The following is a 12277-nucleotide window of genomic DNA, read 5'->3' as shown; positions in this document are numbered from 1 at the left end:
TTTGATGTTCTACCAGGTGTATGTCATTTAATAGCTACTGCTGCTCTTATTGAGAATACTACTGCAGTTATGTTTGCACCACCTGATATCGATGTTATGGTCAGAAACCCATTCTTTAATGTTGATTTTTCTTATGGCGCTATTCTTGAAAAAATACAGCCTTAAGGTCAAACATAGTTTCCCTGGATTAGAGAACTTGAAAGATAATTGTTGTTGGGATGCAGAGTTAGCTTCCAGAGTTTACAAAGCCGATGTTTGGAAACTAGTGGCCATGGCTCAATTTAAGCGATGGCTAAACAGTGATACAATTGAGTATTTTATACAAGCACATGGTATTTAGCTATTTTTGGAGGTTACCTTTGTTGTTGAAGATGCTGTAGTGACACATGTTAGGAAGAAGATACGATTTGTTGGTGCTGAAAGTGATAAACTGGTTGCCACATCAAAACTTAAGGTTGGGATCGAAAAAGGGGCAACGGGATCCTGGTGGATGTTACTATGCTTCATGCATAAGTTGGCCCTTACAATTCACCCAAAGGGATCCAGGAGGAGGGATAACAAGGTGCTTAAAAAGGAGGGAGTATTGATACGACTCCTATTAAAGTTTATGCTAGGCAGCATTATAGTAGATTATGTCTGAATGAGTCCTATTTAGAATATTCTAGATAATGAGTTTGTTAGAAGAGAGAAGAAAGTTGGTTGTTGAGGTGACTAAGTGGTTTGTGAAAGTAACTGGCCTTGAAGGTCGTAGCATGTGAGAGGAAAAAATAAAATTTTTCTTATGCGGAATCACACATGCAATCAAGAATCATGCTTTATGACAGTATGATGTTACCTTTGTTTGTGAGTTCAAAACTCCAAGACGATCAGTGTTAGGTTTGAAGGGTTCAAACCCTCTAACGTTGATCCACACCACCCACGTCAAGATGCAAGAACTCTTCTTGTCAAGCCACCAATTGACCACCACAAAGAGGCTTGCTATGCGCTCAATAGGTGAAGAAGGAGGCTAGGTAAATGTGTTTAGAAGAGTGAAGTCTTCAACATGAAAACTTCACAAGAGTGGGGAATGGATTGGAGTAGAATTGGCTAGGTCTTTTTCTAAAAACCTTAAGGAGAACTTACCCCTAGTATGCACACAAGAGAGTGAGAGAGTGAGAGAAATCAAATCAGAATTTTCACTTAAAAAACCAATGAAAATGGCGCACAAGAGAGGAGAAAAAGGTGGAGTTGTTGCAATTCAAAATTCCCAACAACCTACCTTTGAATCCTCATGAGACTAGGTCTCTATCTAGTCAAGATTCTGAACTAATGGTCATCATATGACCATCCTATTCATGCGCCCCATTCAGCCCCAAAAGGGGTCCAGATACTTTGAGCTATTGCATTCAAGTTTGAACCAACTAGCTCACTGATTCTCTCAACAACCAAATCTGATTGGAGCTTGTTTGTTTGAAAAAAGATGACACTCATCTCCAACCAAAGTGGCGCCCCAAATCAGCCTTTGGAGATCTCCATAGATCTTCTCTTGATATAAGGAATTTGTTCCAATAAGATCTCATCTTATCCTTTTATTATGAAACAAATTTTCATAGCTAATTCAAATTCGAATTCAAACATTTAAATTCAAATGTTCAAACATTTAAATTCACAATTCAAATTCAAAATTCAAAATTCAAAATTCAAATTCAAAATTCAAAATTCAAATTCAAAATTCGTATTTCAAAATTCAAATTCAAAATTCAAATTTCAAATTCAAAATTCAAAATTTAAATATTTGATAATTAATTTAACCAATTAAATTAATTAGTAATGTCTTGGACCATCCAAGCCCATTAACCATACCATGCGCCCTCTTCCTCTTAGGTGGGCTTCCAAACTTCATCTTGGGCTAACAACCATTATTAGACCCAATACCTTTAATGCTAGATCATCATGACAATAAGGTGTTAGTGTGTGACCCATTAGGTCCAACATAACCACTGACATAAATGGGCTTGGGCCCAATAAGCCCACAACTCATTTAATGACAACACAGAGCACTAGCAATACTTTGTTACCCCAGAGCTAGTTAGATTAATGACTCGATCATCCTATTACACATATTTGGTTGTCGTATATATTTCCTTTCGTCTCGGTTACCTTCCCATTAAACCTAGGGTAAGGAAACGTATCAACCCTTGCGGTTTAGGGTAAGCTTTATTCGAAATAGGGAATCTTCAATTTACTGACTCTAAAGGCAGATCATCTTATGATCTCTTTTACTATGCATAGATTCCCGAATCCCTGTAAATGTCATCCCGATTTCTCCGGTTTACAGATAACCTAATCTCTCACAGAGATTTAACGAATTCCTTCAGCTTATCACCCTAGCCCTGTGCTCTTTCAGGACAAGCTCAACAGTATACCTATGAGTCTCCATGTTTCAGGCAGACGAGGTATACATTCAAAGCATGTCTTCTAGAACACAGTCTAGGTAATAACTTCTGGTCTAAGGAAAGACATACCCAAATGTAAAGAGACTACTCTAATGATACTCTCTGTGAGATTTCCTCATAGAGTCTCTTTGTGGGTCTGTTCAGTGCGAGCTATACCCTTATAGGTCCACCCACGACTTTATCTAAGACATCTCCGTATCTGTAACTCATGAGGTCTTTACCTTGCATCTGAATACAAGTAGATAAGTCGTGCTAGTCTTACCCGAGATCACTGATCCCCATTCTCGGTGTCTCTAGACTAGGAACATAAAATTAGGAATAAACATCCGGTATCCTTAAATCCTCATGATCGTGCTCTCATCACAGATACTTAAGAGATACCTATTTTATTCCAAGGGGTTTATCCAGTTTATTCATAATATATTAACAATAATATCGAGACTAAATATGAAACAGGATAAAGAGTGCTTATTATTAATTTGCGACAAAAAGGTCTACATTTTATGTCCTTATTTAATCCAAAAGATTGTCTCTAGGACACCCATATACTAAAAGTTTGAAGGAATAAAAGGCATGGGAAGGCATGAGGAAAGAGGAGGCTGGATTTTGAAATGGGACTTGAGAGATAGCACACATCTCGAAAATGTTGCACGTTGGTTGTTCATGTTCTTTTTTCTTACACAATTTGTAGCTATTTTCATTGCAGTAGTTTTATGTTCTGTATTTTGTTTCCGCCTCATTTCCTTACTGTAATTTGTTTCACACACACACACATATCAGAAAATCCAGATCGTTCTGAGCCAAAAAAATATCTTGTTTGCTTTTGTTGTTTGATTATCTGATTTGGTTCTATCAGTGTCCTATCAAGTAATAACACCATTTCTGTACCGCAACTTTCAAGTCTCATTCATAGACTGACAATGCTTTTGGCTTGGATAGAAAATGCTTGCTTCCTAATGTTATAGGCCGCCTTTGCTTTATAAGGATTGCTCTCATGCCTACCCTTGATGCAATCGTCACCACAATAAATGTTTCTCCAAATTTGGTAGGGCCAAAGAAGGTAATGTCATAATCTCCTTTAATGCTTCAAAAGCTCTTTCTGCTACCTCCCCCCAATCAAAGCTGTCTTTTTTGAGCAATTGGGTTAATGGTTTTGCAATGTGGTCATATTGTCTTACCAATTTTTTATAGTAACCTATCAATTGCAAAACTGTTTTAACCCTTTTTTAAATTCTGAGGCACTAGCCACTTTTTAGTAGCTTCCAGTTTTTGTGGGTATGCCTTCACACCTTCTCGTGAAATTAAGTGACCCAAATACTCCAAATCTGATTTACCAAAACTACATTTTATAATTCGTAGTGCACATGTGTACGAAAGGTTGGTTTTTCTATGTCTTCCACCCTTATTCTAATGTAATTATATCCTGACTCAAGGTCTAATTTTTAGAACACACTAGCCCTATCCAATTCATCAAGGAGTTTGTCAATTACATGTATAGGAAACTTATTTCGCACTGTCACCTTGTTCAACATTCTGTAGTCAACGCAGAATCTCCAGCTTTTATCTGTTTTCTTCACTAGGATCAAGGGATGGAGTAAGGATTGCAATTAGGTTGTATAATTTTCTTCTTTCTGGTTTTGCGAGTAGGGATATGGAAGTTGGCGTGTATTTCCTGCAATCCATCCAGCCACTTAAAGCCCGATTTCAAATTGATACGAACATTGGGAGAACCTCACCCCAAAAGCTAAGTTAAGAGGTAGGAGATCTACCACGCTCCGCAGCACCAGTGCCCACGCGAACTGGCTTTGCGCTAGTCTTTTACTAGACACGAGCGAACACTATAATGCCAGCATCACCACTTGTGCTGCTCAATTGCAATTGGGAGACATAGTGAAAGACTTTGATACCAATTGATACGAATCTTGGGAGAACCGCATCCCAAAAGCTAACTCAAGAGGTAGGAGAGCACAAAGTTCGTATAAATCCCATATTAGTCACCTATATAACTAACGTGGGACTCCAAGTCCCATACCTTGGTGTAGGATAGTAACACAAATCCATTCTATTCAGGTTGAAAACGAAGAAATCTTGAGTCATGGAAAAATTAGGCAGTTCCAAGAGTATTCCCTTGCAACGCCCATGACATTGAACCATGTGATCATTCCTCACTTCCATCATGAACGCCTTAATTTTTTCCATTGACAAGCCTAGAGCTTCAATCACCCTTTTTGCGATGAAGTTATATGAAACACTCATGTCAACTAACACCACAACACCATGCCCCTTCACTTGTCCCCACAACTTCAAGGAACAATTGGATGTAAAGCCCACAATGTTATGGACACTCAATTGAAGAGAATCTTTAGTCTCCACAACTTCTCTTTCATATGCTGCTTTTTTATCATCCTAAACATTCCCCCATTCTCCTAAGATCATCACAAGAAGCTAAAGGTTCTGATAAACGTAGCACATAGCCTAGAAAAAATGGTGTGTCTCATCTAAACATATTGTTGTTGTTTCCACTTGTTCTTCAGCTAGGATTCGGTCGATGCGAAAGTAACACTCTGCTCTAAATATCCACCCATAAGGGTCTTCACTTGTAAAATAAGACACTCATTTTCTCTTCTTCCCTTTGATTCACTATATTTCAAACTGCTCTATCTCTAACTTCCTTTTCATTTGTTTTCGTTCGTCATCCAGTACCCAACCAGCATCCCTCTGGTTTACCTTGTCAATAAACTCGAGAATTCTCTCCATTAGCTGATGAATCGTATTTTCTACTCCCTTCTTCCTTCCTTCCAGCCTCTCCATGCATTGTTCCCTTTCCTCGACTTTGTTCTCAATGCGAGTATGTACCATAAAGTACTCCTTAGGATCAGAAGTGCTTTAATACCAAAATGGTGGTACTAGAATTTATGTTGAAAAGAAAATAGTGGAGCTAACTCCATACACACAGAGGAAGACTCCTCTCGACAATGCTTACAAAGAAAAAAATAGTAATCAATTACAGAAATGAAAAGACACTCTTCACCTCTACCCTATTACAAGAGGAACATCCAACAATTTCCAAGCTCCCAGACCTTTTCTAACCATTGAGATTGACCCCTCCCAGATGCCTTACCACACTTGAGGATAATCAAAATATCTGTATCCCACACCAATGCTCCTAACTACCTTATATATCCTTTTCTCCCAAATCTTCTATTCCATTATCACCCAATTTTCTCTCCATTCATTGCTTGCCACATAGCCTCAGGAACTAACTTCTCCTCATTGTTTCCCTTGGCCATCAATTTGTTAATTCCCCCATCACATGTTCCTTAGCCCTTCCCCTGTCCCTACGTTTATAGATCTTTTTTAGATTCTTATGTTGAAACCGATCAATATGTTGTTAGTTAACCAAATTTGATATTTACTTAATAGAAACTACTGTAAAATATGAATGTGAAAGTGTGTATTCAAGAAAAAAAGTATACATAGAAATGTAGCGACTCTCATTTCCTTGCATGTATAGTGTTGCGACTTCGACAAGTGCACCGTTCAAAAAAGTAATAAAGTATAATGAGTACGAGATCGTTCCCACGATGATGAGAATTTCAATCATTAATTCCCTATTTGCGATTAAGTTGGACAATCAATCAAGAGAGTTGAATGGAATTTGATCATGAATATTGTATGAAAACCAAACTAAATAACAAAGCAAGAAGTTAAAATTTCAATTACTTGTCAACTAAGAAACGCAGTTAGGGATTCAACTTCCCCTATATGTTCTGAATTAAAACCTTAATTAATCGCCCTTTTTATATTGCCCATCATTTCCCCTAAATTAGTTAAAACTCAATCTCTTGGCATTCTAACCATTTACTCCCTTAGGGAAATCCTAATTACTTGGTGTTTCTCAAAAGGATTTAAGCATTAATATCAAGAATCATAAAAATGACACAGTTCATATGTCTATTCCTAGAGTCATACAAATTAATGATGAATGAGTCAAACCAAATTCATATACCAACATCCCTATTGTCATATACGAATCCTAATTCATTCTACAAGTACAAGAACAACTCATAGAAGAGATTAAGCAAAGTAACATTCATTCAATATAAAAAGGGAAAATTACATTAAAGATTAATTCAGAAACATAAGGATTCAATTGAGTTCTATTTAACCCCAACTACAAAATCTAGCCTAACATGGTGAAATCAAGAACACAAGAAAACAAGAAATCTTCCTCGAACTCCATTGATGCGATGGTGCGGTGAATCTTCAAGGTTTCTTTCCAACGTAATCACGACTCCAACCTGTCTCCGGCTCTCAAAAACATGAAAGACTCGCTTCTCCGATGAAAACTACGCCTCCAGTGTCAAGTTATGTCAAAGACTCATGAAGAATAATTTAAATAGGTGTAGGGATCCTTGTTTTAGGTGAAAACCACGTAATGGTCTTTAATTGGTTCGCAATTGGGCGTTAAACGGGATGAAGCGCGTTGAAACACGCTATTTTGACAACAAAAACACGGTTTCGTATTTTGGCCATAACTTCAACTATACTCGTCCAATTGATATGATCTTAGTCTCGTCGGAAATATAAAAGAGAGATCTACAACTTCTATAGAGAACACGAGATCCAAATCTGTCATCTTGATACGAAAAATTGGTCGAAAGACAGCTTTAGGGAGATTTTCACTAAATGGTTGCTCCTCATTTATCGCTTTAAGTCCTTCAAACTTAACCATTGATCCAATTCTGCAATTCAACTCAATTGTCATATAAAACAAGCAAAAATCATTCACATAGGTCAATAATTCAAACTCTATACTTTTTAGGCAAATAACTCTAAGTTTTCATGCTTTTGATTAGATATAAGAGTGTTTATTCTTTAAAAACATGATAAATTATGGATTTATCATATAGCGTTGTTGGCTTGGTGTAAGGAGCAATCTACTAGGGGTTTGATCTGGCATGTGGGGATTTAACTCCAAAATATGTTTTTTAGTCTCCAGATTTGCAACAACTACCAATGCATATTGTCGTCAGTGTTCACTGGTCACTTTTATTTGCTGTATTCTGTCTCCATTTACCTTTTTGCTTTGGGAAAATGGTCGATTATCGTGAGAAAAACATTTCAAATAACATGAAAACAAAAAAGAGATAAATAAATTACATGAAGGAAAGTCCAGGATCTGTTCATATAAGAAAAACATCCCTACTTCAGAAAGAGTTTGGTAGCTTCCAATAGAAAGAAAATCCTTTATGGTGCCTCTAATTTGGAATTCCTTTCGGAGAGTTGAAAACCCAAAGGCCGTCAAATCAAAATTGTTTTCCCTAAAGACCAAATTTTAAGATCTTGACTATATGTTGTTCTTTTGTACATTTAAGCTCATCACATTGGTACATCATACATAAATTTTCCTCGGTCACAAAATTCAATAACCTATAGAAGCTCATTGAGCTTATCTCATGCTCTACTTTTGTAATCTAGGTGGAAAAATAGCATCACTGCTTCATGAAGTTAGCATTTTTGATCCCTCCACCTTCTGGATTGAATACTTGAGCTCCTGTTGGATGTTCAACCTTGAAGGAGATAATACAATGTCTTTCCATATTGATCCAGCTTCACAAGTTGGGTTGGGGTGCTTGTAAAGTTCATATATGGAGTTGGCATCTTCATTTAACATAGCAACCCTCTTCAAACAATCAATTTCATCTGGATCAACGAGTAGTGTCTTGTCTCGGTCTTTCCATCCTATCAACTATACAACAGTTATCTGGTCAGAGTAGTAGATGTTGAAAATAGGGGGGAAAAACCCACCACAGCAATTTCAATAGTAAATGATTAGTAATAGACATTCTTGAGATATACAAAAGGGGTTTGCATTTGTCATATTTAACATGACACAACAAACTTTTCTACACACACAATATTTTGTGGGGCCCACACTTTTTGAAGAAAAAAGAAGAAGAAATTTATGGCACGCAAAACGAATCTCTATAACATTACATAATCACTTTTTCTACAACATAACTCTTATAAAACCCATATAAAAACCATTAAAAAGCCCCATCATGTCAGAATATGCTGCAACAAAATTTCATTCATGATGGTAAATTTCAGAGAGGAAATTATGGGATCCAATTTTTACTCCTGATTGTCACTTACATCTATCATTTGTGTATACTAAACACACTATGATTTTTCTCTCCCTAGGTAGAGAGAGTAGAGGCAAGTTTGTGTCATCAGAGAAAGAAGAAGAAAGAAAGAGGAGAGAAAAATGTGTACCTTGGGTGGTCCTTCCAAAGCATTTGTACTGTATAGCCGGGCATTGTCTACTAGTTGACAGTAAGTCAGAAATGCATCAGCAAATCTCCTGTGGGATTTCAATTGTGACTTCACTCTCACTGCTCTTCTACACATGATAGCTCTCCTGTTAGCATTCAAATTTGACTGTTAGCATAATCCATTTCCACTGGAAGAATAATGATTGATGAGTAAGATTATCAAATAGAAAAATTAACTATTAATATACCTTATGCCTCTAATGACTGCAAGGTAAGCATCACATACTACTCCAACCAGCTCTATCCTATATGGTTTTCTCTTTTTGCCTCCAACTTGTTCAGGTTCTTCATTTTCAATTCGTTCCCAATAGTTTTCAGTTACTCTTCCATCCTCATTCACCTTGTAGCCAGCTCCCATGCGGTAACGGCGGCGGTGGACATTTCTGGCCATTGTTATTGTCTGCACAACAAATGGTACCCAAGAGAATGTGCCATCCATAATTACATCCCTCCCTTCATTTAGTGCTGTTACCAGGAGGGATGAGGCTGCATCTGTGGATGATTGGTGAACCTGTTTGCAACAATGACTTTATCATGCAATAACCAAAAGCATTATACAACAATTAAATGAGTGCCAGATTGAACTCAATTTGGTCTATGCCACTGTTCATCATATTCATTCCACATAAAGAAGTAATAAATAGTATGTCATGCATACCTATGCTATAAACAGAATAGAATAAAAAGCAGAGAAGTGTCTCAACCATCTTACCAATTCAGCTGTTCTAATCATGTCATGATGCCCTCTTGAACTAAGGGCCTTGTAGATGACATCTGATTCTTTGAAGGCATCTGCCTCAATGATAACGGCATTGCCTGCCGCTCCTACCCAGAAAGGTCTATTCAAATTTCATTCATAAAAGAAACAAAATTAGGTTCTTGCTGTGTTTGTTTTGATGATTTCAGTATTTCACATCATAGGATAATTTATCTTGTTCAAAAGAAAAATGATTCATTTTTTTTTTTGTTCAGAAAAATAGAACTTCTCTTACTCTTTGAGAATGTCCTTAAGCACGGTGCTCTTGCCAGCTCCCATACCACCACCCATGAAAAGGAGCACCGGGCTCCTATCACAGTGAGCTACTGGAGCCATTACCTCTGTGCATCGAGAGTCATCATTTGTTACAAGTCCCATCGCTTTCATCTCTTCTACTAATGTATTGAAAACTCTAGCCACCTTCAGATTCTTGGTTACCCTCTCGAACCTTTGTTCCCTGTGCAAAAGATACTATTTAACTTCAAAAGGAAGAAAATTTTAAGTAAAACCCTTTTCACACTGCTGAAAATAATTGCAAGCCTTCTTGGACGGTTATTTAACTTTACTCTCAGATAGTTCCAACAAGGTATCATCCCCTTGGAATTGGCACCACTTACTTACAAAAAGTGATTTATTTATAAACATAATTCTCTTAATTTTCGTATGTTGCTACTTCTAAAAGGAAGGGGAGAGGAATGAAAGCCTAATTTGTTGGAAATCGACAATCACACAGAATCGAGAAAACAGAAAAAGAGATAAGAGTAGAGAGATTGACACGATGATTTACCCTGGTTCACCCAATATAGGCTACGTCCAGCTTGTCTGTACTATATTCACCTCACCGCCACTCGTTACAAGTCTCTCGGTTTACAAGGCAAATATAAATAGGATTACAAGAAACCCTAACAGCAGCTATTCATGGGCCCAGTTGCCTTTCTGCTGACCCCGACAATTAGGGCCAACATCATCATGTGAAGTATGAGCCATACCCAACATAATTATTGTTTCCTTCCTTATTATATTTCAATGATTTCTAGGTGCAACTGAGGTCACAAAGAAAAATTACAGGTTAATTGGTAAAATCTCTGATCCCTTTCATAGATATTCAGTCCTTTGAAATAGTTAATGGATCACGTGAGAGTTATATGAGATCAGTTGTACAAAGAAAAATCAACAGATCGATATTATTTTCTCACTCTTTATCTTAATGCTATTTCTTCCATAATGGTTGATTTGTCTATGGACGACTCATATGATCTCATATCACTTGAGATGATACATTTCCCTCTTTCATAAAATCTGATCCCTATGTTGGTTTCAAAGATGGTTTAATCAGTATTCTTACCTAGTTGCCGCCATAACTATTTGCTTGAGCTTCTTTTTTGGCTCAGCTTCAGAGTTCAAGAAGACCTGCAATACCAGGAAAAAAAAAGAGAACATTTTTTTAATCTAATATTGTATAACCAATTAGTTTGTGATAAATCTGATGTTGAAATTGTATAAACAATTCACTTTAGATGATTCTAACAATTGTCTTCATTTTCCCTTAACTGCCTAGATTTCCTCATTACCTGACTTATCAATATATCACCATGGCTCCAATGGAATGCAAGGTAACTAAGAATGCATCTCTCAAACTCCTCCACAAGCTTCACAAAAAGTGAATCCGCATCTGGTTCGTTCTCAAAGAATGCGTAGATATCATCCTCACATCCCTCGCATTTCCTTATGTATTCAGAAGCCAAATTACATAGATGAGGACAACTTCTCTTATCTTTGAACCCCATTTGCCTAGCTGCAACAAATCACAAAATCTATGATTCATACCAATCCAATTCATATTGGTATATATGATGGGAAAACAACCTTGCATTGCATCTTTTCCAAATGATATATTAATTATATCTATATATCACCGTTTATGGATCCATCTGTGTGACTCAAAGAATTAATGGACACACATTATTAATTACCTACGTAATGAGAGAACCTTTCAATCTTTGGGGTTTGCCCTGCCTTTGATAATCTCAAACGTGGAATGATCTTTCGATGTTTCATTTTTTTCAGGTGATAATGCATTGCAACAGCAAATATCAACCCAATGGAAGAGGCCACCACGATCTGTGTGAAGCTGGGCTTGCCATTACATTCTGAACAAGATTGAGGTAATCATCATATATATATGGTTTTACATTGCATTAGGTATATATATAAATATATCAATATCAATATACAAAACCAAACACAGTGATATCATGCATGGCACTTGAATTTTGTTGTATTATGAGTATTTTTCTTACCTTTCTGCATTTTTCTTAGAAACCAAAGTCGACAGAGAGCACCGGAGGAGCTATAAGAGAACGTGAATTACTTTGTGTCTTGTTCGTTTTTTGATTTCCGAAGAAATTGATTTTGTTGTTATTACGTTGAAGGAAATTCTACGGCTTTGCATGGCATTATACCTAATGGGCTTACACGTATGAAATATAATTTGCAGTTTGTTAGAGATTAGCTGAGTCATAATCTATGGCTACAAAACTTAAGATTCTGTCCTCACTCTCTCTCTCTCTCCTAATATCAATTGGAATTTCAATTTCTTTTGCAATGTCTTCATTATTTATTTATTTTTGATTAATATCAACGTGTTAGACATTATTTATTTATTTTTGATTAATATCAACGTGTTTCAAGTTCTAATGGATTCCTCTAATCTGATTTCGGATTTGTGAATCTTCACTATTTTTAGA

General features: G+C 36.7%; 1 protein-coding gene across 1 annotated transcript; it reads right to left on the bottom strand.

Annotated features, from left to right (window-relative positions):
- Window positions 1-7938: 7938 nt before the first annotated feature.
- On the bottom strand, window positions 7939-11840 carry LOC133301228 (calmodulin calcium-dependent NAD kinase-like). The gene is made up of 9 exons (XM_061500846.1): window positions 11831-11840; window positions 11504-11680; window positions 11102-11325; window positions 10876-10940; window positions 9766-9987; window positions 9486-9612; window positions 8962-9284; window positions 8715-8859; window positions 7939-8187 (listed from the first exon to the last, which is right to left on the bottom strand). Exons 1-9 carry the CDS (start codon window positions 11838-11840, stop codon window positions 7939-7941), a joined length of 1542 nt encoding a protein of 513 aa, XP_061356830.1.
- Window positions 11841-12277: the final 437 nt, after the last annotated feature.

Source organism: Gastrolobium bilobum, unplaced genomic scaffold (assembly GCF_033153095.1).
Source record: "Gastrolobium bilobum isolate Gb01-03AN ecotype WA unplaced genomic scaffold, APGP_CSIRO_Gbil_v1 utg33064, whole genome shotgun sequence".
NCBI classification, from domain to species: domain Eukaryota; kingdom Viridiplantae; phylum Streptophyta; class Magnoliopsida; order Fabales; family Fabaceae; genus Gastrolobium; species Gastrolobium bilobum.
This window is presented reverse-complemented; position numbering and strand designations above follow the sequence as displayed.